Consider the following 24,997-nt stretch of genomic DNA (forward strand, 5'->3'; position numbering starts at 1 on the left):
TCCCTGTTTTCCATGAAACAATTGCCAGGCAGTCATTCCCGGACAAGGATTCCACTGTGTATTCTATCGAGCCTCCCCTTCAATATCCCATTGAGACTGGAAGTTAGTCGCAAAAGGATAGGTCCAGCGAGACTGTCTTAGTTCAAAGGTCTATTTATGATTTATCCTTTAAAATGGTACGAAATGACCTCAGGAAATACGAGGGAGAGCTGTCATTTGCCAGGTTTTTCAGCCCAGAATACAGAATTGACACTGTTTACAAAAAACAGAGTAACTTGATACCCCACTCATTGCCCACTGTTAGGGCACCTGCTGACTTTTTTTTACTGACAAATCTCTTTCTTTTTCCACCCAGGTTTGTTTTACATATGCATAATTTAATGTTAATTTTAATGAGGAATATGAGTGCTATGATTTGGCAAGTTATATACAAGCAGCACAAAATCCTACAAAACTTTGGGGGAATCAAGCAAACAAATTGTTATTAACCTTGTTATAACCTACCAATAAATACCGTCTGAAGCAGGAGCCAAACACTGTATTTAATTCAGGAGTTGTCAATTCCTTTCTTCAAGACACATTTGGAATTTTTTCAATCTCCACAAATGTTTGGGAAGAAGAAACATGTCAGAGTACATTTTTATCTCTCGAAAATTTTGCTCTCTTAGCAGCATCTCAACACTTTTAACTCAGACTTCCAATGATTACTGAAATATTAGGTTTGTTTTCTCATTTTAAGCAACATAACTTTTTAACAGCTGTTAAGCAACAGGATTTGGTGGATAGCAAAGTATAAAAGTTTCATCTCTATTTTTGTGTATTTTTGTTAAGAGAAAGCATGATTGTTTTCAAAATTATATTACATTTTTAATTTTGCTTTTTCAAATTAACAAATTATGACATATATTTTCCATAAAGGCATAAAATATAGACTTGTCATTTTTAGTAGCTTTTTGATATTCAATTCCCTAATTCCTTGATATTCATATTGCTTTAATATTTCATTGTAAAAATAAAGTCTCTTTTCAGAAATGCAAAATACATTCTAGGCCCTTGACTCTCCCCCACACACACCCCTGCCAAAGAAAAAGTCAGTCTCAAACTTTCTGCTTCTCAATATTCTTCAAAATTGCAGTTGAGAGAAATAACACTTGGGGGTTCTGCTTGAAGACTATCTGGGGTTTAGTTCTTCTAGATTATATCTCTGGGTTAAAATTTAATCATTTACATTAATTTCTACACTCTAGAACTGGGTTATATTAAACTGCTCCACAAACATCCAGAGTAATTATTTTAAAAATTCCAATCTGGGCTTGTCGCTCAACTGCTTAAAACTCTGCATTGCTTCCCGTTACTCTTAGGATGAAAGCCAAAATCTTTATCACGGCCTTCAAGGACTCAGTTTTATTAAACTCAGAAGATAAGCCCACCTTCCCAGAACTGAGTGGCTGCAATTCAGAACCATCAATCAATCAAGTATTGAACCCCTGCTCTTTACTGGCCAATCAGCTTGACTGTGGTATCCGAGCACTGGTGTGGGATGCCGAGAGAATTCCAAAATCAAATACATAGGCCCTTCCCTTTAGTTTGAAAGTAACATACGTGAATAAGATTTCACTACAAATCAGCTTACAAACTATGGTGAAATCAACATGAAGCCAGCCAGACTCTAAAATGCAAAGTGAAGATAAAACCAAGGGTTACAGGGATAAGATGAAACGAATCATTTCATGAATGTTAACTGAAACTACTTAGTCCAGAGGAGAAAAAGGGAAACAATCAAGAAGGAATAGTACTGCTCAAGTTTTTTGTTTTTTTTTTTTAAGTTTATTCATTTATTTTGAGAGAGACAGAGACAGCATGAGTTGGGGAGGGGCAGAGAGAGGGAGAGAGAATCCAAGGAGACTTTGTGCTGCCACTGCAGAGCCTGATGCAGAACTTGAACCCATGAAACCATGAGATCATGATCTGAGCTGAAACCAAGAGTTGGACGCTTAACTGACTGAGCCACCCAGGTGCCCCAGGTTTGGTCTTACTGTTATGCTTCCAAGGTCTATGGTTCACATCAGCTAAATCTATCTTAAACTTAACTTCTTAAAAGTCAACTATCCCATAACTGTGGTTTTGAATTTCATCAATAAATAATTTCTAAACATTCATTATATTACTGTTGATATTACTTTCCTTCAAAAGTTCTCTTTATTTTAATCACTAAAAGAACGACATGATAAACTACACCAGTTTCTAAGTAAGGCGGCCCAAGGAGTACATCACAGAATGCTGAAAATATGAAATTTCTCATAACTAAAGATCTACTTTCCAATTAACCAAAAACAACATAATCCTTTAATACAACTTGTGTGTAAACTTGTACATGAAATAATGTACACACCCAAAGATATGAGAAGTATCCACTGAGTAATGAGATCTTGAGAATGGTCCAATGCATAAGGACTTAACACCAGAAGGCTCCATGAGTCCAAGAATATTTCCTATTCTTCCTGCCATTGTCTTAAAAATTCATATCATTGAAGTGTACCCTTGGACCAAATCCTAAGACTCTAGAACCAAACTACTTGTGTTCAAATCACAGCCCTGCCACTTACCAATTGTATGACCTTGGGTAATGTACATAAGCTTAATGTAGTGTGAGTGTCTTTAAATTCATCTATAAAGGGGGATAATAGACTTCTGCTTTTGGTCATAAAAATAACTCCTATCAGACCAACCTTTTCACAGATAACAATCATGAACTCTGGATTAAAATATTAAAAAACAGGGGCACCTGGCTGGCTCAGTTGGCTAAACAGCTGACTCTTGATTTTGGCTCAGGTCATGGTCTCACAGTTTGCAAGATTAAGCCCCATGATGGGCTCTGTGCTAACAGGGCAAAGTCTGCTTGGTATTCTCTCTCTCCTTCTCTCTCTGCACCTCCCCACTCATGTTCTCTCCCCCCTCCCCCACCCTTCTCTCTCAAAATAAATAAACTTAAAAAAAAAAAAAAACTTTAAAAACACAGCTATCTGAAGGCACTGGACAGTGACCAAGAGCAGGCAGGAGTGAAAGGGGAGGATAACACTTGAAAAAATGGCTCTTGATAAATTACTCATGTTTTATAGCTTTTTATGTAATGGGAGACCTAGTCAGTTCCACGTAGTAGCTAGATCTCTGGCATGTTGTAGCTAAGAAATCAGAGATGACAGCAGCTATGAAATGTGGGAGGAAATCCCAGAGAGAAGACAACCACAGAGGAGAAGCCTCAAATTCAGTACATAAAATCTGAGAAAATCTCTTACTACTCCCAATACTATACATATGTGGAGCAGACCTCAAGTATCCCAGCAAAGATGACAAGAACTAAACATATTTCTGCTAATGTCCATCACAGGGAAGACCAAGTTGGAATCTGACTTCCATTAAATTAACTGCCTGCTAAAATAGAAAATCAATTCTCTTTAAAGGTATATGACAGAATTTAGAATCTCTATGTCACTCACAATGTCTAAGGTACATTCCAAAATTACTAGATATGCAAAGAAACAGGAAAACCCATTATCAAAAGAAAAGATAATCCCCAGAGACGTATTCCCAGATTATGAAGATATTGGAATTAGTAGACAAGGATTTTTAAAGCAGTTACTGTAACTATGCTAAAGGATATAAAAGAAATATCAGCAGAGAAGGAGAAATTATAAAAAGAACCAATTGGAAATTCTAAACCCAAAGAAAAATTTGAAAAGAAAATTTACTGGATGACCTAACAACAGATTAGAGAAAAAAATAATAAAAAGTTACCAGTGAACTTAAAGATAGAACAATATAAATTATCCAATTTGAGAAATAGAGAAAAGAACTTTAAGAATGAACAAAGCCTCAAGGTCCAGGGGGATATAATAGCATGTCTAACACATGTGTAATTGAAATCCCAGAAGGAAGGGTGAAGAAAGAATAGGCAAGAAAAGAATCCTGAAAAAATAATAATGCAAATTTGTAAAAACAGACATAAATTTACAAATTCAAAACTCTCTTCCAACTCCAAACAGGATAAATAAAAATAAAACAAAATATAAACCCATGCCAGGGCACATATTGGAAGTGCTAAAATTCAAAGATAAAGAGAAAATCTTGAAAGCAACCAGGGGAAATGGCATATCATACACAGGATAAAACCACACTAATTTTTCATCAAACATAATGTAGGCTCAGAGATAAAAGAATGACATCTTTGTAGTGCCAACAGGAGCAGCAACAGTCAAGCTAGAATTCTATATCTGGCAAAAATATTCTTAGACAATGAAGGTTAAGTGAAGACACTTTCAGAAAAACAAAACCTCAAAGACTTAATAGCCAGCAGATTTAAACTATTTGCAATGTTGAAGAAAGTTCTACAGGATAAAAATAAATTCTACAAAAGGTTATTTGGATCTACAGAAAGAGAAAGGAATGAAGACCACTGAAAATGGTAAATGGTAAATATGTGAGTAAGTGTAAAACACACACACACAAACACACACACTCCTTTGAAATTCTTTAAAAGACATAAAACTATTTTCTATAAACTATAAAAACTATGGTGTTATTATAACACTATATTGTGGGGCTTATAACATAAGCATGATGACAATATAGCACAAAAGATGAAGGAGCCAGTAAATGAAACTATGCTGTTGCAATGTTCCAGTGCTTGACATGAAGCAGTACAATATTACCTCTAAGCAGAATGTGAAAAGCTAAAAATATATATGGTACTCTCTAGAGCAACCACTAAAAACTAATGCAAAGAGATACAATTAAAAAGTCAATAAAAAAATTAAAATGGAAATTGAGGCAGCCATGAAGATACCTGCCTCACCTGGACCTCCCTTCTAGAAGAAACTTGACAGCTGTGAGGAGTGTGGTTAGCTGACAGCATCTAATGGCAGCACCTTAGGGATCCACTGTGAGTGAATCAAAGCTATGTTCTTTGCAGTTAGCCAATAACTGAACATGACAGGGATATGAGCACTTGGCCGATTCTGCCCAGTGCAATATTCATCTATCAGCAATCTTTGATCAAAATCCTCCATCAGGCTGGCAGAAACTTTCTCAAAATCACAGTGCAGTTTAAGGTTCTTTCTACCCTATCCTCCTTTCTTGTTCCCTCCTTTCACAGATGTCAGATACCTGCTCTCTCTCCTCTCTATCTTTTGATGGCATTGCACCCTGCAAATCTCTAGCACTTGTAACTTCACCTTGGCACCTGCTTTCTGAAAAACAAAACTAATGCAGAATTCTAAAAGATATTCAGTTAATCCAAAATAAGTCAGGAAAGGAAGAGAGAGGAACAAAAAAGTAGATGGGACAAAGAGGAAAAAAATAGAGAACCTGTAAATCTAAACCCAACCATATAAACAATTATATTAAATGTAAATAGACTAGACACTCCAATTAAAAATGGAAATTGATAGAATGCATAAAAAATTAAAACTCATAAGTATGTTCTCCGTAACCTTTAAATACATAGAACAGATAGTCTGAAAATAAATGCATGGAAAAAGAGAAAGCATAAGAAAGCTGGAGTGACTATATTAATATCATATAAACTAGATTTCAAGGTGAAGAGTATTACTGGACATAAAAAGAGACACTTGAGGGGCGCCTGGGTGGCTCAGTCGGTTAAGCGTCCGACTTCGGCTCAGGTCACGATCTCGCGGTCGGTGAGTTCGAGCCCCGCGTCGGGCTCTGGGCTGATGGCTCAGAGCCTGGAGCCTGCTTCCAATTCTGTGTCTCCCTCTCTCTCTGCCCCTCCCCCGTTCATGCTCTGTCTCTCTCTGTCTCAAAAATAAAAAAAATAAAAAAAAAAAGAGACACTTGATAATGATAAAAAGGCATCTGAAAGAAGAAAATAGTAAGTGGATATGTGCCTAAAAATAGAGCATTTTGAAACAAAATTGACAGAATTAATGAATAAATAGACAAATCCAAAATCGTTGTTGGAGATTTTAAGACTGTTTTCTTGGTAATTAATAGAACAACAAGACAAAAACAAAACAAAACAAAAAACAGTGAGAACAGGGAAGACTTGAATATCACTATCAACTACACTAACCTAATTGCCATTTACACAACACTGCACCCAACAACTGCAGAATACACATTCTTTTCAAGTGTACATGGTACATTCACCAAGATAGACAATTTGGTGTGCTATAAACAAGTCTCAATAAATTTCAAATGAATGAAATTCTACCAAATATGTTTTCCAACTATAATTAAATTAAACTAAAAATAGTAACAATAAGATATCCAGAAAACCCCAAATATTTAGAAATTGATAACAACTTCAAAGAAGTCAGGGGCGCTTGGGTGGCTCAGTCTGTTTAAGTGTCCAACTTCAGCTCAGGTCACGATCTTGTGGTTTGTGGATTCAAGTGCCATTTCAGGCTCTGTGCTGACAGCTCAGAGCCTGCAGCCTGCTTCTGATTCTGTGTCTCCTTCTCTCTGCCCCTCCCTTGCTCACACTCTGTCTCTCCCTCTCTCAAAAATAAACAAACAGTAAAAAAATTTTTTTGAAAAAGAAAATAAAGAAGAAATCGCAGCAAAGATATTTTGAAGTAAATAATAATGAGCACACAATATATCAAAATTCGTGTGCCATAGCTCAGTAATTAGAGGGAGATTTATAGCTGTAAATGCTTATAGTAGAAAAGGATAAAGGTAGGGGCTCCTGGGTGGCTTAGTCAATTAAGCACCCAACTCTTGATTTCAGCTCAGGTCATGATCTCACCATCATGAAATCCAGCCCCATGTCTGGCTCCATGTCAGGCTCTGTGCTGGGCAGGAAGCCTGCTTAAGATTCTCTCTCTCCCTCTCCCTCTCCCTCTGTCCCTCCCCTGCTCACTCTCTCTCTCAAAAAAAAAAAAAAACAAAACAAAACCAACCACACACACAAAAAATAAAAAGAAAAGGATGAAGGTATAAAAGCAATGACCCAAGTTTCTGAGAAGGTAGAATAAAAAACAAATCCAAAGGAAATAGAAAAAAGAAAATTGTTTTTTAAAAGAGCATAAATCAATGAAATAGAAAAACAGAAAAGCAATAGAGAAAATCAAGAAAACTGAAAGTTGGTTCATTGCAAGATCAACAAATTTGACAAATTCCTAGCTAGATTGAAATAAAACTAAAATGAGGGAATACAAACTACCAGCATCAAGAATGAAAAAGATGTCTCTACAGACCCAACTATATTGAGGGATAATAAGTATGATAAACAACTTTGTGTCAGTGAACTTGGAAATTTAGATAAAATGGACACATTCGAAAAATAGAATTTACCAAAAGCAACACAAAATGAAATTAAAAGTCTTAACAGTTCAATCCTTATTAAAGTAATTGAATATACTACCAACATCCTTCACATAAAGAAAACTCCAGCACAAATGGTTTCATATTCAAGGAAGAGAGAATGTTAATCTTACACAAACTTTTTTGAGAAAACTGAGCAGGATGGAACCCTGCCCAACTCATTGTATGAGGCCAGCATAATCCTGATACCAAATCTGAAAAAGATACTATAAGAAAAGAAAATTATGGCTCAGTGTCTACAAATATAGACACAAAAATTCTTAGCAAATATTAGCAAATAAAATCGAGTAATATATAAAGATAATCATCCTGTTTTACATCATGACCAAGTAGGGTTTATCTCAGGAATGTAATACAGTTTTAACATTTAAAAACCAATTATTATAATTGATACTATTACCAGAATAAAAGAGAAAAACCATATAGAATGTTAATATACTCAGAAAAGAGTCTGACAAAATTCAATACCAATTCATGATCAAAACTTTCAGCAAACTAAAAACAGAAGGGGGATCTCCTCAATCTGTAGTTATCTTATTTAGTGGTGACATATTGAATGCTTTTCCCCAAGATCAGTAACAAGGAAAGGATGTCCACTCTCACCAATTCTATTCACCCTGTGCTGGAGGTCCTCAACAGTACAAGGCAGGAAAGATAAATAAAAGGCATAAAGGTTAGAAAGAAAAAAATAAGACGCCCACTTTTGTCAGATAACGTAATTGTGTAGATAGAAAAACCACAAAGAAATGAAAATGGGATAATGGTAGCTACCTCATATAGTTGTTAAAAGAATCAAGTGAGTTTCAATTTGAAATGCGTTTAGAACTGTGCCTGACACACACTATGTAAGCATTAAAGCAAAATTTTAAACTACATATACCTAAATATAAAATCAGGAAGGGTTACATATTAGCTTACTGACGATGAGTATTTATTCATCAGAATAGCTAATAGAGAGCTACTTCAAGGAATAAAGTTACCCTCATTCTGGGGCCCAGATTATGAAAAAGTTCAGGGCAAGGAACACCAGAATGGCTAATTCTCACTAACGTTCCAAAAACAGAAAGATGAAGTGTGTTATAGTTTGACACTGTCTACAGTGTTACTGCTTTTATGTATGATTTATTATGTCTACATAGTCACATAAACAAGTCCAGTTGTTTTTAATGAATACATATCTTGCTGTGATCTGTAAGTACTCTCACAGCAGAATATCTATGAAAGACATTTAAGTAAAAAAAAAAAAGAAGTTGGTATAACTGTAGTTACAGTACAATTCAATTTTTTAAGGCAAAAAGATATGCATATATGATAATTGCATTGATATGTGCACAGGAAAATGTCTGAAATATCCAAATGAAAGTGTTAATAGCAGATAGCTCTAGATAATGGGAGTAGAAAGAACTTTCATTTTGGGGGTGCCTGGGTGACTCAGTCATTTAAGCGTCCAACTTTTTATATCAGCTCAGGCTGATCTCACAGTTTATGGGATAGAGCCCCACATTGGGCTCTGTTGATAGCATGGAGCCTGCTTAGTATTCTATTCCTCCCCCCCCCCCCGCCCCTCCCACTTGCTCTCTCTCTCTCTCAAAATAAAATAAACATTTAAAAAATATTTTTTAATTAAAAAAAGGACTTTCATTTTTTGCTTAATATCCTTTGCATATAGTTTGAATTTTTTTTAAAAAATGTTTAATGTTTATTTATTTTTGAAGGAGAGAAACAGAGCGTGAGTAGGGGAGTGACAGAGAGAGAGGGAGACACAGAATCCAAAGCAGGCTCCAGGCTCTGAGCTGTCAGCACAGAGCCCGACAGACATGGGGCCCGAACTCAAGAGTTGCAAGATCGTGATCTGAGCTGAAGTTGCACAGTCAATAGACTGAGCCATCCAGGCTCCCCTATAGTTTGAATTTTTAATATTTATTGATATTTTTATAATTTAAAAGGTAAAATAAAATCCCTTACTAATGCAAAAAAAAAATCAAAATTTGAAAGTCACAATGTTTAGAGTCCTTCCTTTTATTTTCTAAGTCAAACAAGAGAAAAAGAATTCTTTTGTGTTTTTTTAAACAAAGGTAGAGTTTTTATTTTAGACATCAAGAGCATATTCCAGATATCTGCATCTCTAAGATCCTTCCCAGTGCCCCCACCTCCCTCTACCCCTAATGGGGAATGGGAGTTACAAACCCAGGTCAGATCAAAGATTCAGCATATGGTCACAGGAGGCTCATCAGAACTGAGAGCATGATAAGGCAGTGAGCCGGCCTGCTCTTCTCTAATTCATACCTTCTCACTGTACCTCGACTCCAGGAATTAGCTTCCCCAACTCCCACCCCTGCATGTGTGGAGACCATGGGGAGGAATATAGATCAGAGACAATCTATTACCACTGGAAGCACAGACTTTAATTAAAATGACCTTTTAAAATGTCTAATTCATCTACAGACAACCACTTCCCAGGTAAAGAAATGAGTCCATGGAAGTAACTTGCCCAAGGTCACAGGGTTACTACATCATCACGGCAGGATTCTTGAGTGTCAGGATAGCATCTTTTCTGCTACAACAGAGAGAAGGTCTAAAAGTGCATGCCCTATTAATGCTGGACAAGGGGCTGTGCCTTCATGAACAAAGAGAGAAGAGAAGGATCCAGGCTCAACCAGGCTCAGAAAGGAGCAAACTTCCTGCCTTTATCATAGACTTTAAATTGGAGTGCAAACATCAAAAACTGGCTCTGGCATTCATTTACTTTCATTACTAGTGTTTCATAAGATGCATATACGCTTTCTCTACAAATAATCCATTAGTATAAAAAGGAGAATGTTTCCTATTTGAGATATGCCTTGGGGCCACATCATTCAGAGATGCTTTTAGTATATAACTAACACTAATGAAGGGCTCTTGTTAGAATGTTTTCCACATTTTCGTTATAGGCAATAGGAAACCTGGAGATACTTAATGCAATGTGTTCTATTATGCTCTATCAAATTGGGTTTCTTTTTAATAGTGGGAACTATGAATCAGTTTCTAAAGTTTAGGAGGCTTGGGATTGACTTAAAATCAATAAATCAGAAACAGATTCAACCAAGTTATCCTGCAAACTTGTCAAGAACTATGAAGAAATCCCTCATTCCTCCATAATAAAAAAAAGAAAAGCTCCCAAAGAACAGTCAAAATAGCACTCCCAAAGATTATGAGCTAAAACCCATACTTAAAATAATTGATAAGCAAATAAGAAATCATTCTCACTTATTTATCATTTTAAGTTCTCTAAACTCCTCTCTTACAGGTGGTTATTTATTAACACCGATAAATGGTTATAATACCCTCAGAATAAAATTGTTGCCTTTGTGCCACATCACATTTTCCCACTAATAACAGAAAGTCTTTCAACAAATTATTTTAAGTTCTTCAAAGGCATTAGAAATGTTATCTATAGCCACAATTCTGCAAAGACATATCTTGGGGTTAAGGAGAGGCATGCTTGCATTCATTCTAAGAAGCTAAAGGAGGTTGTGTAAGTGGCAGTCCCTGGCTGGACTGTTCAATTGAATTGAATGCTTTTCAATTCATCATATTGCCACCCCTCCCAGACACTTCATTACTAATGATTTTCCAATACTGAAGCTTTTTAAAACTTTGATCTTTTGTGAAAACTCAGTAGGATGATGCACACCTTCCAGCTGAACAAACAGACTAAAGCAGAAAGACCATCGCTTTAGCATTTGCCACAGAGAGGAATCATCTGCCCTGACTTCACCTCACTGTTTCATTAAAGTGGTGTCTTTCAAAATATGCAAATGACAGTAATAATTTGAACAAACAAATGAATTAGGTGAGCCTCTATAGGCAATTTACCCAAGGTAATTAAGAATGTTAAATAAACAAATTATTATTTTAAATGGCAAGAAAGCTTTAATTAAACTTGATTTCTATACTTAAAATGAAATTACTAACTCAACAGAAAGGATCTAGTATAAATTGAAAGCAAAGTGTCAAGAAGGAAAAAAAAGAAAAGAATGTACACTCGACTTTTGATTCACAAGATTAGTACCAGGTGTCACTGTATTTTTGTTGGAGCTGGCTCAGAGAGAAGTTTTCTCTGTATATGAATTTAGAATAGATAAAATGTATTTGAGGTACCTCAAAATGAGCACATTTTAAATGGTAAAGATGCTAAGCAAAAACGGAATCAACCCAAACCCAAGGTAATTTCTATCCAACTAGCATCTCAATATTTCTCTGCCAATAAGAAATGGAACCCAGCAGGCTATGGCTCATCCAAGGATGAAGAGACCTTCTGTAAGGGGTGGACGGACATAGTAACCCATAGTAGACCCTCAACAGGAGTATGATGTCCACCATCCATGAAGTACATTTGTATGATGGACCAAACCAATGGGCCCCAACCAGTGACCATAGAAATAAAGGAAAATCTCCAGAATTATCCATAGATGGACAAGGCTAAAACATGGTCTCATTAAAGTAGATAACACATATGTATTTAGTCCTATAAAATAACATAATCTTAAAAATATTATTATCTGTTTTTAAAGCTTCAAGTAACCTTAAGTAATCTCTGGAACTAGACATGTCCATGTCTCTTCCCCTTTTAATGTTTTGTCCCAGTAGTTTTAATGGGGCTCTGATTACACCCCAGCCACCAGAATGCAAGCAGTAAAGCCCTCACAGAACCACCTGTTTTCTTCTCCACATGAAGCACCTTGCCTGGTTTAGCCTCCTGGGTCTTCCCTCTTCCACCTTCTGCCCAGTGTCCCACAGGAATACACAGTGTGTGTCCTGTCCCCTTTGCTTCTGGCTTTCTGGTCAGGCAGGATGACCCAGGACGGGAGTCAAAGAGGAAGCTAAGAGCATCATGAGCCGGGTGGTGGCAGAATGGAGCAGGGAGGGGCCTGGAGAAGCCATTGTAAGTCACTACCTTTGGCATCTGGGCTAGGTCACCCAGCCATGCAAGACCATTTTCATATTGTTTCCCTAAATAGTCTGCCTGGAGAGTGACCCTAGGGATACCATTAAAATATCAATGACAGTGATAAGAAGTTGATGTCAAGCCTCTGTTCCAAGGAGCAGAGGGAACATCAGATTACTGTATTTCCTCTTATGTACTTTTGCCTTCATTCTAGAGAGGGAATCATGCAACCCCTGACTCTAACAAGAGAGGGAACAAGTATGTCTAGAAGTCAAGATCTGAAGAGGTCAGTGCCCCTAATTTTTCTATTTGCTCATTCATTCCTTTATTCATTCGTTAGTGGGAGTCATTCATTCATCATTCATTTACACATTCAAGGCATACAATGAGACCATTCCATCCCTAAGTTTTATCACATTCCAGAGGTAGAAGAGACATCAGACAGAATTTGCTGGAGACTCAGGATGAAATGGGAGCATCTCAGAGGAGCATTGAGTATTTCAAGAGTGAGAAGTTCAGGGAAGGAAACAGAGAGAAAGCTGCCTATGACTGAGTATCAGTCCCAATAGAATGTGCCTGCTCCTTCAACCCACCAGAAGGGGAGCTGTGCATGGTGTGAAGAATCTCTGCATTACAGCAGAAATCCCAAAAGTGCTAGAACATATCCTTTGTGTCTAGCAGAGAGCACAGTATGCCGTGAGCACTCAACAAATATTTGCTAAATAAATGAATGATCTAAGAATGTGGATCTGCTCCTGGGACTCATGTTGGACAAACCTTAGTGAGTGAGCATATTAGAGGACATCCAACAACATAACCCTCTAGAAGTTGCAGACAAGAAACTTCCTCGAAAATGTTTGCACAGTGTAGTGGAATTGCACAAAGAAAGTATGCCGGGCCCTTAAATATTTGCAAGTGAGTGCATAGGTAAAATGCGGTACATCCAATCAATGGAATACTGCAATGAAAAAAAGAACTACTGACATATACTACACTGGATGAATTCCAGAAATGTTATATTCTGTGAAAGGAGCCAGAAATGGAGACCACACATCACATGATCACACTGAAATGAAACGTCCAGAAAAGGCAAATTTATAGAGACAGAAGGTAGACCTGTGGTTGCCCGGGGCTGGGGGTTGGATGGGCTTAACTATAAACAGCATGAGGGACGTAAGCAGGAGCATGACACGGTTCTAATACTGGACTGTGGTGATAGTTACACCATCTTGTACAGATTCCCATTGAATCACACTCTTGAAATGGGTGAATTATATGATATATAAATGCACTTCACTAAAGTTGTTTTAAAAGTTTTGTGAAGGGAGTCATAAATTATAGGTTTGCCATCACGCTGTTATGAGGAGGCTGCTATGTTGTTGGAAAACACAAAGACAGAAGCCCAGATTTGAAAAGACTCCCATCTCCTAATTCCCAACCTCAGGGCCCTTCCTAAAAAGCCTGCTTAATGGTTGCCAGGGCTGGAGGGAGAGGGGAACGGGGAGTGACTGCTAAATGGGTATGTGGTTTCCTTATGAAGTGATGAAAAAGTTCTGGAATCAAATGGTGGTAATGTTTGCAAAACATTTTGAATGCACTTAACGCCACTGAATTGTACACTTAAAATGACAAAAATGGTAAGTTTTACGTTTATGCATTTTACCAAAAGTTGTGGCCACGTCTGAGGAATATTTTCACATATTCCTCTCATCTGTCAAATCCATTCCCTGGTGGCCACAGAAGGGCCAGCTGCTGTCCCTGGCCATCTCACGGAAGGATGTCTTAGTCCAGGTGACAACACAGCTCTCAGAAATTTGTGTGCTGTACTCTATCACCTTTCCTCTGATTGGCAAACATCAGATATTAATTAAAAAAAAAAAAAATCCGGGCTTGGTTTGCATTTTAATCCTGCCCACTTGAAACCGGTTGGCATCATTCAAAACAACTCACGCAGGGACGTTCCCTGAACTGTCAAGGCCATTCATTAAGTGTTGCTGCCATGGCTTCCTGCTCCCCGAAAGTGTAGGAGGCAATGACTTCTCCTGTCACAGATTTAGCCATGGCATATTAGGAAACACTTGCTGTTTGTCAAAAATACTTTAGGTCCAGAAAGCTCTAAGACTCCCTGTTCCCATATAATCCAAAACCTCTCCAGCCTGGCCTAGAATCACTTCCACGTGATCCTTATTGCAAATGCCCTAGGTCGCTATCATCTACAATAATTCCTAGAGTACTTCTTTTCACCATTATCATTTGTACTAGTTAGTATTCCTATCAGACAATCTTTCTTTGCTTCTTCCCAATAAGAAAACAAGTTGCTTATGAATTGAGTAAATTTCCCAAGGATGCCAATATATTTAGGCCTAGAACCAGTCTGAACATGTTTAGTATTCATATATTTGACTGGTGTTGTACATAGAAAGTAAGGATTATCAGCTATAAAATATTTTCTACCTCAAGGATGACATTAAACTGATACTTTCATTTTGAGATTGGCTAAAATATGCTACTGAATGGAGTGTGAAAAAAAAAAAAACCCTCAGGTTTCCATTTGTGAAATAAAATTCAGAGAGCTAGTACTAAATGCCAAATGTCTACAAGAACTCCTCTGAAGAATTACTTCTTTGCTGCCAGCCAAAACTCACAGGGACACACTGTGGCTGAATTTTCTAATTGTGCTTTTTAGATGCTGGATAATTTTCTGACTATTAAAGACAATCATAGCCAAGCCTAACAATAAAAGTAATTGAATCTCATGCTTGAGAGCATACAGCTGATTCACCATGGGGTGTCGGACAGGAAGGAGGCAAATGAGAGGAGGTGAGAAGTCCAGAAGTAATTTTCACTCCGTGAAAAGCAGACACTGCCTTCACAGTAGAAAAACCTGAGATGGAAGCGTGTCCTTATTCTCCAGGCCCATTCTCCCAGGTGGCACCTGAAAACTATCAACAGGCATTAGAGACTGAACCCCGGCTTCTGCCCCAGGTCTCCTAAGCCCAACCTAGGTCGTTGAGATGAGATTTCCAAGAGAGGACAGGGTGAGGTCATAGCCATTCTGCCCTTGGGAGGCTGTGCCTGCTCCAAGTCTCCCTGGGTGCTGGGCAAGACAGAGCATACAGACTTACTCAGTGGTGTATGCTAACCAAGCATAAAATACAGCCTAACTTGTATGTACAAGAAGAGTTTTTTGCCATATATATATATATATATATATATATATATATATATATATATATAAATTGCATTTAACCTCAAAGATTAAGCTTCTTTTTTATATACTTTTAAAGCTTATTTATTTATTTAGAGGGAGAGATCTTATATATATTTTTAAGTTTATTTCTTTATTTTGAGAGAGAGAGAAAGTATGAGCAAGGGCAGGGCAGAGAGAAAGGGAGAGAGAGAATCCCAAGCAAGCTCCACGCTCATAGCACAGAACCCAACACGGGCCTCAAACTCATGAACCATGGTATCACGACCTGAGCTGAAACCAAGAATCAGACATTTAACCAACTGAGCCATCTATTCACCTCAAGCTTCTTCTATATCTAAGGCAAATAACACAAATACTATATGAACCCTGCCTTAAGAGCCTTAACAATTTCATGGTAAAAGTACTAGCAGCTGTTCGGATATAAGCTAACCAACCACCTGGTGTCAGAGCAAGATCTATTTCTGTGAATATTAAATGTGCACAGATTTCAAGATTTAGTGGCAGTCACAGAGAAGGCCTTCACAGATTGGCCTTTACAGAGAAGAGATTCTAGTATGGGACACTTGGGTAATTACTTAATTTTCTCTTCTATAAATGGGGATTCAAACCCACAATCTCAAAATCAAACACAAAGTCAAAGTCAAAATGGCTGCAATGATATATATGAATATGAATATTCACAAATGGGATAGAGATTATAAATAACCTCATGTCCTTAAGACTATATAAGAGTCTGTCTATATTTCTACTTAGCTCTAAAGAGTGACATTACCCCTTATTCTTTTCCTTTACTCTCCTTATCCAATTACTTTGGATCCTGTATTCCCAACCAACATCTCACACACTCACCTCCTTTTTCTGGCCTGTATTCACCCTAGGCATGGCCTCATCACAGCATATCTAGACTACCGTGATAAATGCCCAGCTACTGTGCCACCTTCAACCTCCCCCTCATACTATGGAGCATTCTACAGCCAGATCGTTCTTGTTAATTATCACTATGATTACAGAGAAAACTCTAAAGACTTGCCAATATCAGCAGATCCAAGTCCACATTCTTTGGCTTAGATTCCTACCCATTTTCCCCAGGCTCCTATCCACAAATTCTCCAACTGATTTCCCAGCACCTTTAACTTCACCACCTCTGTAATATCACTGCTATAACTCCATGGCCTGTGTAGCAGACTGTGTTTTGCAGAAAGGTCATAACACTATCTCCTATCCCATATGGTCTTTCTACAATGTGACTTTAATGCGTTAAAGGTTGGACCTATCCCTCTCCTTCAGTCTGAACGCATCTGTAATTATGATCAAAATAAAGTGGCAATGGATGACTTACAGATTTAAGGAGCTTCTGCCTGTTTCTCTTGGGACACTGGTTCTTGTTACCTAGCCTCCTTGCTGGGAGGAAGCTAAGCAGCCATGTGCAAAGGCCACATGTAGTGTTCTGGTCACTAGCTTGAGCTGGGACCAGCTGACAACCAGCATCAACCAACAGACATGCCAGCAGGGAGGCTTCAGCTGATTCCAGCCCCTAGCTGTCCTCTGAGTTGCCCCCAAATGATCCCAAGTGGAACAGAGATAAGCTGTTCTCTCTCACCCCTACCCCCTGCCATGTCCTATCCAAACTGCAGATTTGTGAGCAAAATAAAAGAGTGTGGTCGTTTTAAATGACTAACTTTAGGATAGTTTGTTATGTAACAATAGATAACTGGACTAGACTAAAATACCGTCCCCCTCTTTTTGGCCTTCTCAAATCCCACCTACCTTCCAAAGCCCAGTATAGTCCCCCACCTCCTTCATGTTGTTAACCTCATCTAAAAGTGATTGTTGTCTCTGTCTCTCTTGCTTACAGCTTGAGTAGCACTCAATAAAGACCCAAGACCATGAGAAAAAAGACCATGCTGTATCTTCTAGGGTACCCATTCCCATCATCTCTCGGAATGTCTTACACATAGCAGATGGTCTATACATACTTGCTGCATAACTAATTTTCTAGCCTCTAGAGTAAAATGCATACAGGAGGCACTTAATAAATGACACACACTATGGCAGGTGATTAATATAAAAAATGATAGGAAGAGAGGGACACCACAAAATTTTAAATGGAGGATTAGGTAGTTATAGGAAATCTAAAATTTCAAGTCATTAAACTGCCTTTATATTGAGTAAAGTAGATGTTTTTTAAATTAATAGTTTATGTTCAGAAGTGGGTGTGGGTGTGCGGGTGTGTGTTCAGCCAACGTGTAGATTTGGATGTCTGTTTTCGGAATTGTTCCCTCGTTAATAATTAAATTCTAAATGGGCATTTTGAGAAGTGGTAGTAACTATCCACATTGTATGGTCTTGTAATTACTCAAGTGTAATTAGAGTATAGGAGGGCTCAGAAATAGGCAGAATGTTTCCTGTCAAGTGCCACCTGTACCAGGACTTCTTGAAATGGGGATCATGAATCCTAGATGGTTGTCATTGGATGAGATTCATGAAGTCCATGCCTGAAATTACATACAAAGTTTTATATGTATGCAGTTTTTTGAAGGAGAGGGTCCGTGACTCTCAACAGATCCTCAAAATAGTTTTGGAAACCCAGTTAATCCAATTATCACATGTTCTTGTAACTCCTGTTCAGAGATTTCTGCTAAACAGGCAGAACTGGGCCAGCAATGGGGAAATACCAAGGCTGGTCTGACTCTGCCAACTGCCTTGCATGATGGCCTGGGGAAAATCCTTTAAAACTCTTTAGAGCTGCTTGTGGACCTCTCAACTATAAAAACAGGAGGCTGCACTAGGGATACCCAGGCATCTCAAGATAGTTTCCCTGAGAAACACCCTGAGAACGGGGAAGGAAAGGTCTACTTCACTTGGTGTTTTTCCATTGGAATTTCTTTGTAATGTTAATTTTGGTTAAATCAACATGTAAGTGTTTACGATTGTTTATTCAGTAAATATAAATTGAGTGCCCACCATTTGACAGTCACTGGCTATGGACTTTCTACTCAATCCTTTAAGACTTGACCATTACTGAGTAGTCCACCCCAACACTGCACATAATGCTAGGAAGTAAAGTGGACAGTAAAAGTATGAAGAGAAAGTCATAGAGGACCAAAGAACAAATGCTTCATCGCTAAGTGGGTAGAATAACTGTTGTGTAGGAAATCAAGTAGAAACATAGTACTCCACTGATACCAGGTTGATTTGGTTAATCTGTCTGGTAGGTGGATGTCCATTTACTCCTTTGTCTTTTAGATTTGCACGCTCAGTTAAAAGAACAGCTTTTTTCCTTAAAGAAAAATCTTTCTGTAAAGACATGTAAATAGCTACATTCCTGCTCAGAATCTCTGACCGAGCTCTCAGGAATAAAATCATAAACAAGCAAAAAGCAAGTAAACACAAATGCTTAATGGAAAGGAAGATACACAGTAAGTAATTCAGACCCATGGATAATCTGATCATAAGTCACCTCATGCTCAAAGGTTTCAATGGAGGAAGATTTTACACAAGCTTTGAATTACACATGAAACACAAGACAAAGTACGAGAAAGAAAACAGGTATTTAGCACTTAACAGGATAGAAGGTGTGACATAGATCATTTCATCATTCTGTGGACCATTAATTTCCCCCCTAATGTTAGTACTTTTAATTTTTATATTAATCCTCAATCTTTCATATGTATGTGACTTATCTCTTCAATTAGACATATACTTGGGCCCAAGGTACATATATTTTTTGGATGTTATTTGAATGATGATGTGCCCCTGCTAAATATTCAGTAAATATTCTGTGAATAAATGGAAGTTTCTCCTTAAAGCTTAAGATGATAGAAAATACTGACTTTATAAGGAAACTGAATAATTTCTTCTAACTCACTATAATTATTCCCACAATATATTTCTTTCATGAAAAGTAAAAGTATAAATGGAGATCCTCAATTTATCACTGATAATTTGGAGTTGGGGACATGGAGATCTATAGAAGGAGGGGGTTGTTCTCTGTTTGGTACATGGGGATCAGGGGGAGGGTCAGGAGACAATCTTATGTATTGCCTACATTTGGAAACTGGCAAAATTTGTGGTTCTTAAGAAAAAATAAGTTTAGTAAAGAATAACATATGGTACAAGTAAATTGGGTTTGATTTTCTTCAAATATGTGGCTCATGTAATTCTTCCTCCTGACCTCTCCCACGACTGTGTGTTTGGTGTTTTATTGTGAATATCCCATACCATTCCATCCTTTAGATAAATTTTCACATATGTAAACAAAATGCCTAGGGCAGCAAAAGCATTTGATGTGCACATTATCTTCAAGTTGTATAAAAAATGTATATACAAAGTCCTCTGGATTCATCTCCAGACAAAGAGCACTCCTATAATAAAAATTAAAATTAAAAAAAAAACCACGTCTATGTGGTAAAAAGAACTAAACATTCATCACTAGAATGCTTAGAAAGATCTTACATTTATTTAAGATATTCACTTTATACTACACATGAGAGTTCCTTAGACAAAACTAATTTTGGATTCTTCTTTAGTTTTTGTCATAAATCAAACATCCAAAAGCTGACTCACATAATATACCATACTTCATTTTCTCTAAATCAATCACAACAAAAACAAATTGCAGGGAAAACACAGGTGGGATTACCTTTCACCCAGACTTCCCAGTGCATTTCGAGATTGGACTATTTGATCATCTTAGCATGATGCATCATTAACATGACTCTCCCTGTGAAGTGGGCTGAGATTGAAATGAAGAAGACATTTTTTAGGAGGATGTCCTTTCACATCATGATCTATACAGAATAATAAACGTGTCTCAGGTAACTAGAGGGATTACCTTCCAACAGGCCATTTCTTGTAGGAAATGGTATGTAATAGCATGAGGGAATATAATAAGAAGAGTAGCTTTCTTGTATAAGAGGATGTTCTTTTCTTATGTATCTCTTGATTTTTCACCTCAGGGTCTCATAAGAAGCATGACCAACACAGGAAGCACTTCATGTTTGTTGAATTTAACTCAATGTTATAGATTCCTTTTCTTCTCAGTGCCAGGGAGAATAGTAAGTACCCTATACTAATTTGGGCTACTGCTCTCCAACGAACATAAGCATTTTTCTCACATATATTCCATTAAAGGAGGTTGAAACTGGGTCTTTTTGCTCGTTTATGTGGTTATTGGCTTGCTAATTTGGTTGGTTGGCTGGTTTGTTTTTGATATTCTTGATTTTAGGACAGTAAGAGAGAGAAACAGCATGATACAAATCATGGTGTCTGGAGTCAGATGAGACTAGTTTACGTCATCCTAACTCCTTTACTTTATTAGCCATCTAACCTGGGGCAAGTTCGTTAAATCTCTGTTTTCTTACTTATAAAATGGGATAGTAATCTATACTAGCCAGGGTTGTTAGGTGGATTAGATGAGACAAATGGCTACTTAGCATCATGACAAGCCCACAGTAAGCATTAGGCATCACTGATTTTGTTTATTATTATTACCTCATCAAGTCACAATTAGGACAAAACAAAACAATATATAAGTGCTTCTTGACAGCTAACAAATGCTAACGCTTATGTTCTAGAAGAGCATGATCTAATAGACAGTAAGAGCCATCTTCCTTACACACCCCAGGGAGTGTTCTTGAGTGGCTCTCTTGGCCACATGTTACTGTTAGAGCACATACATAGGTCTAGCTCAGGCATACCAACACTTCATGAATCTTTCACTCTGAATTAACTCAAAAAATGCTTCCAGCGGCCAAAATTCACAAGAAATAGAACTAAGCATCAGAATGTTCAGGTTTGCAATAAGAATGCTGGTAGACATTATGACTTTGATGTGGCACTTTTGGATGTTGAAAGCACTAAACGACTAGAGCCTTGGGAGATGCTGCATATAGCCATGAGCTATTTCCAGCCCTTCTTGTATTTCCTGGCTTTACCTGGATGGGATATGTGCAGATTTGTCACTCATACCATTCAAATAATTATGGCCTGACCCATCTCCTGTGTCACATCCTCAAGTCTCCTCACATGACTCATCCTTCAGCTGGAAAGCAGGAAGTGCTCCATTTGGGGGAGGAAGCCAAAGGACACCACACCTCAGGACAATACTGTTCTTACTCAGATAGTGTATTATTCTCATCTACCAGGCAACACCCAAACAGAGCATGTTTAATCACAACAGCAGAAAGGAGGACAAGGGATGTGAGTTCACACTAGTGTCTCATATCTGAGATACCCCGTGACAAAGAGCTACAACGAAGAAACTATTCCACTGACCCCTTGCCCAGATGACCTCTGGTGGTTCCAAAGCACCAAACCTCCCACCTCAAAGTACAGAGACCTAAGCCTTCTTCAGCTTCTTCTGGCATATCTCTTGGAAGTGATACTCACTGGCACAGAACTAAATGTAGGTAGACAGAAGTGGGTGCATTTTACACATATTTATCCAAGCCTACATGTCTATACATGAGAAAGTTTGGGCACCCAAAGGAAGCTACTATGAAAATTTTTGTTGCCAAGATGTTTGCTATTGATCAATTTACATTTTTCAAAATAAGCCTGTGTCTACACTGACATGTGACATCTTTAATTGCATGAAGAGTGTATTTCCATTACAATGGGTCAGGAGTTACCTCACCTCCCATTTCTATTCAGAAGATCTGGAGTGGCCAGAAATATCACCTTCATTCAAGGTCTGGGAGAGTCTGGAAAAGCGATGCTTCATCTCATCTTCTTTTTGCCCTGGACTCACATTCCAATCTGGAAATGGATACTTTAGAGGAATGAAAAACTGGTTAGCCTTAGCTCTTTCATGACTCTAATCTTTCAGGGCCACTGAGAATTTGGCTTCTGAAATGGAAATGGATAACGGTTAAGAAAGTGTATTATCATACAATTGTGTGGAGTTCTGTTTTAGTGTTTTATAATTCCATATTTATTTATCACTAAGGGTAACACATGAGTTTATCATAAAAATAAGAATGTATTCTAATGTTTACATTTATAAAACATATTTGAGTGACTATCAAGTTATATATATATGTATATATATATTTTTTTTATAATGGTTATCATTTAATGAAATTCTTTCACTCAGTGTTTACCTGTGTGCTAGACACTCAGACACTGTACGACAATGTAAGCTATATTTTATCTCATCTCATTTTATAGATGAGAAAACTAGGGTATAAACCTCTGCTCAATATCATACAGACAGGAAGCAGTAAAATCTCATTTTGACTCAAGTCTATATGATAGCCAGGCCATGTGTTTTCCACCCTAGAAACTGCCCCATCTACATATTAATGAACTTGCATATTGTACTATATGTTTACAGCTTGACAAGTAATTGAGAAATAATGTTTTATAAAGATCTGAATCACTCCAGCCACACATCACTAATCCAGAGGTCCCTTGTACAGATCTCCTAATCAATCTGCACAACTAAGACTTGCAAATAAGTCTTCTAAGCCACCAAACCAAAGGTGACATTTATTTTACACATGACACTACTACAAGCATGAAAGCTCCCTTCTTCAAGGTCTATCTACTCTTGCTTCAGACACCATGCTGAAAGGGTGGCTGTGTCGTTTCCCAACACTTCATAGAGAAAAAGCACCCAGGGAAAGCAATAAAGGGGGGTTTGTATAGACAAGAATATTGATTGCTATGAAAAGTGAAAGCTGGGAATTTGGAGCAAGGGGGAAAACAGAAAAACTATAGAATTCTGTAACACAGTGGTGCCATCTAGAGGAGGGGCAAAAACTACACAGCTTAGAAACCCTTGAGGGCTTCTACAAGCCAACAGAAGTACAGAATAAGATCATGAACTTATATAGATGACACAGTCATTATGTAGGAGGAAAAGAAAATGTAATATTTTACCTAAGACAAAATGGGAGAAGTAGAATATGAAGTAATTTATAAAAATTTGTTCCAAAAATATTTTGATGTTTAAAGGAAGAATATTTCCCTTTATTAAAAACCAATCTTTGGACAAGCTTCTCATTTGTTTTTGACAAATAAACACCTTATTTATTTCCAAGGGGATTGCTTGTTTTAAAAGAGGTTTCCAAGCTTTTCTGGAAGAGGAGCTCACTAGCTCTGCTCTGTTGTTTACTAGCACTTTTTAAACACCATTTTAGCTTGCCTCTACAAGTTTTTAATTAAGAGTAGTTCAGTTCCTCTTTCTTCATATTATGGACCCAATCTTAGACACTCCTAGCAATCTCCTCCCCCAAAGTTTTTGGAGCCGTGTCTGCCATTTTCCACTCATGATTATAACCCATTTTTTTTGGAACCATTGACGAGCAATGCATTGGGTACTTGGGAATGATTAGATCCAGGCATGAAGATGGAATTACTTCATCTCTGCATCCAGGGTTCTTTAGCTCCAACCCTGTAAGACAGTCCCACCAAAAGTATCTGATCTGTAAAAATAATGAGGGACCATGTACTAAAATGGCTAAGCCAGGGGCGCCTGGGTGGCGCAGTCGGTTAAGCGTCCGACTTCAGCTCAGGTCACGATCTCGCGGTCCGTGAGTTCGAGCCCCGCGTCAGGCTCTGGCCTGATGGCTCAGAGCCTGGAGCCTGCTTCCCATTCTGTGTCTCCTTCTCTCTCTGCCCCTCCCCCCTTCATGCTCTGTCTCTCTCTGTCTCAAAAATAAATAATAAAAAATGTTAAAAAAAAAAAAATGGCTAAGCCATTGATCTGGCCAAGAAAGTATGCGACATAATTTTAAAAGGCATTCTTCCCTTTAGTTTCCCTCACATAGGTAAGGATGAATTATTGCTGGGAACTGCATTTTGTAGTATACACACCTAGCAACTAACTAATTTAGAATTAACCTCCTGGAATAGCATCTTCCCTGTAGAAAAGGATAAAAACATTAAGTGGATAAATTAAAATAATTTCTAAGAGAAGTGACAGACAACAAAATGTCTTTTAAAAAGTTTTGCTTGGGGCGCCTGGGTGGCTCAGTCGGTTAAGCGGCCGACTTCGGCTCAGGTCATGATCTCACGGTCCGTGGGTTCGAGCCCCGCGTCGGGCTCTGTGCTGACAGCTCAGAGCCTGGAGCCTGCTTCAGATTCTGTGTCTCCCTCTCTCTGACCCTCCCCCGTTCATGCTCTGTCTCTCTCTGTCTCAAAAATAAATAAATGTTTAAAAAAAAAATAAAAAGTTTTGCTTTATGGTAACATGTTTTAGGGATGTGTAACTGGGGCATAGTTCAAGAGAAAGAGATTAGACGAAAAAAATTAATGAATGAAATGTCTTGAGGAAAAAAATCATGAAGCAAGTCAGAAAATGTCTCTCTAGTCCTAAGTGCCTGGTCACAAAATACATCTTTTTTTTTTTTTTAGTGAAAATTCAGGATTTTTAAAAAATATATATAATTTATTGTAAAGTTGGTTAACATACAGTATATACAGTGTGTTCTTGGTTTTGGGGGTAGATTCCTGTTACACACAACACCCAGTGCTCATCCCAACAAGTGCGCTCCTCAATGCCCATCACC

At 37.8% G+C, this 24,997-nt stretch overlaps 1 protein-coding gene across 6 annotated transcripts in view; it reads right to left on the reverse strand.

The window, feature by feature from the left end:
- RAPGEF4 (Rap guanine nucleotide exchange factor 4) overlaps positions 1 to 24,997 on the reverse strand; it is a 290,079-nt gene that overhangs the window by 176,750 nt on the left and 88,332 nt on the right. Inside the window, exon 1 of one of the 6 annotated variants that reach the window (XM_053907660.1) lies at positions 12,040 to 12,137. The exons of the other annotated variants lie outside the window; for them this stretch is intronic. Coding sequence (XP_053763635.1) covers positions 12,040 to 12,057 — 18 coding nt within the window. The 5' untranslated portion in view covers positions 12,058 to 12,137. Of the gene's footprint in view, positions 1 to 12,039; positions 12,138 to 24,997 lie in introns of those variants that run through there. 6 annotated transcript variants of the gene reach the window in all.

Source organism: Panthera pardus, unplaced genomic scaffold (assembly GCF_024362965.1).
Source record: "Panthera pardus isolate Hobbes unplaced genomic scaffold, ASM2436296v1 HiC_scaffold_10, whole genome shotgun sequence".
Taxonomy (NCBI): domain Eukaryota; kingdom Metazoa; phylum Chordata; class Mammalia; order Carnivora; family Felidae; genus Panthera; species Panthera pardus.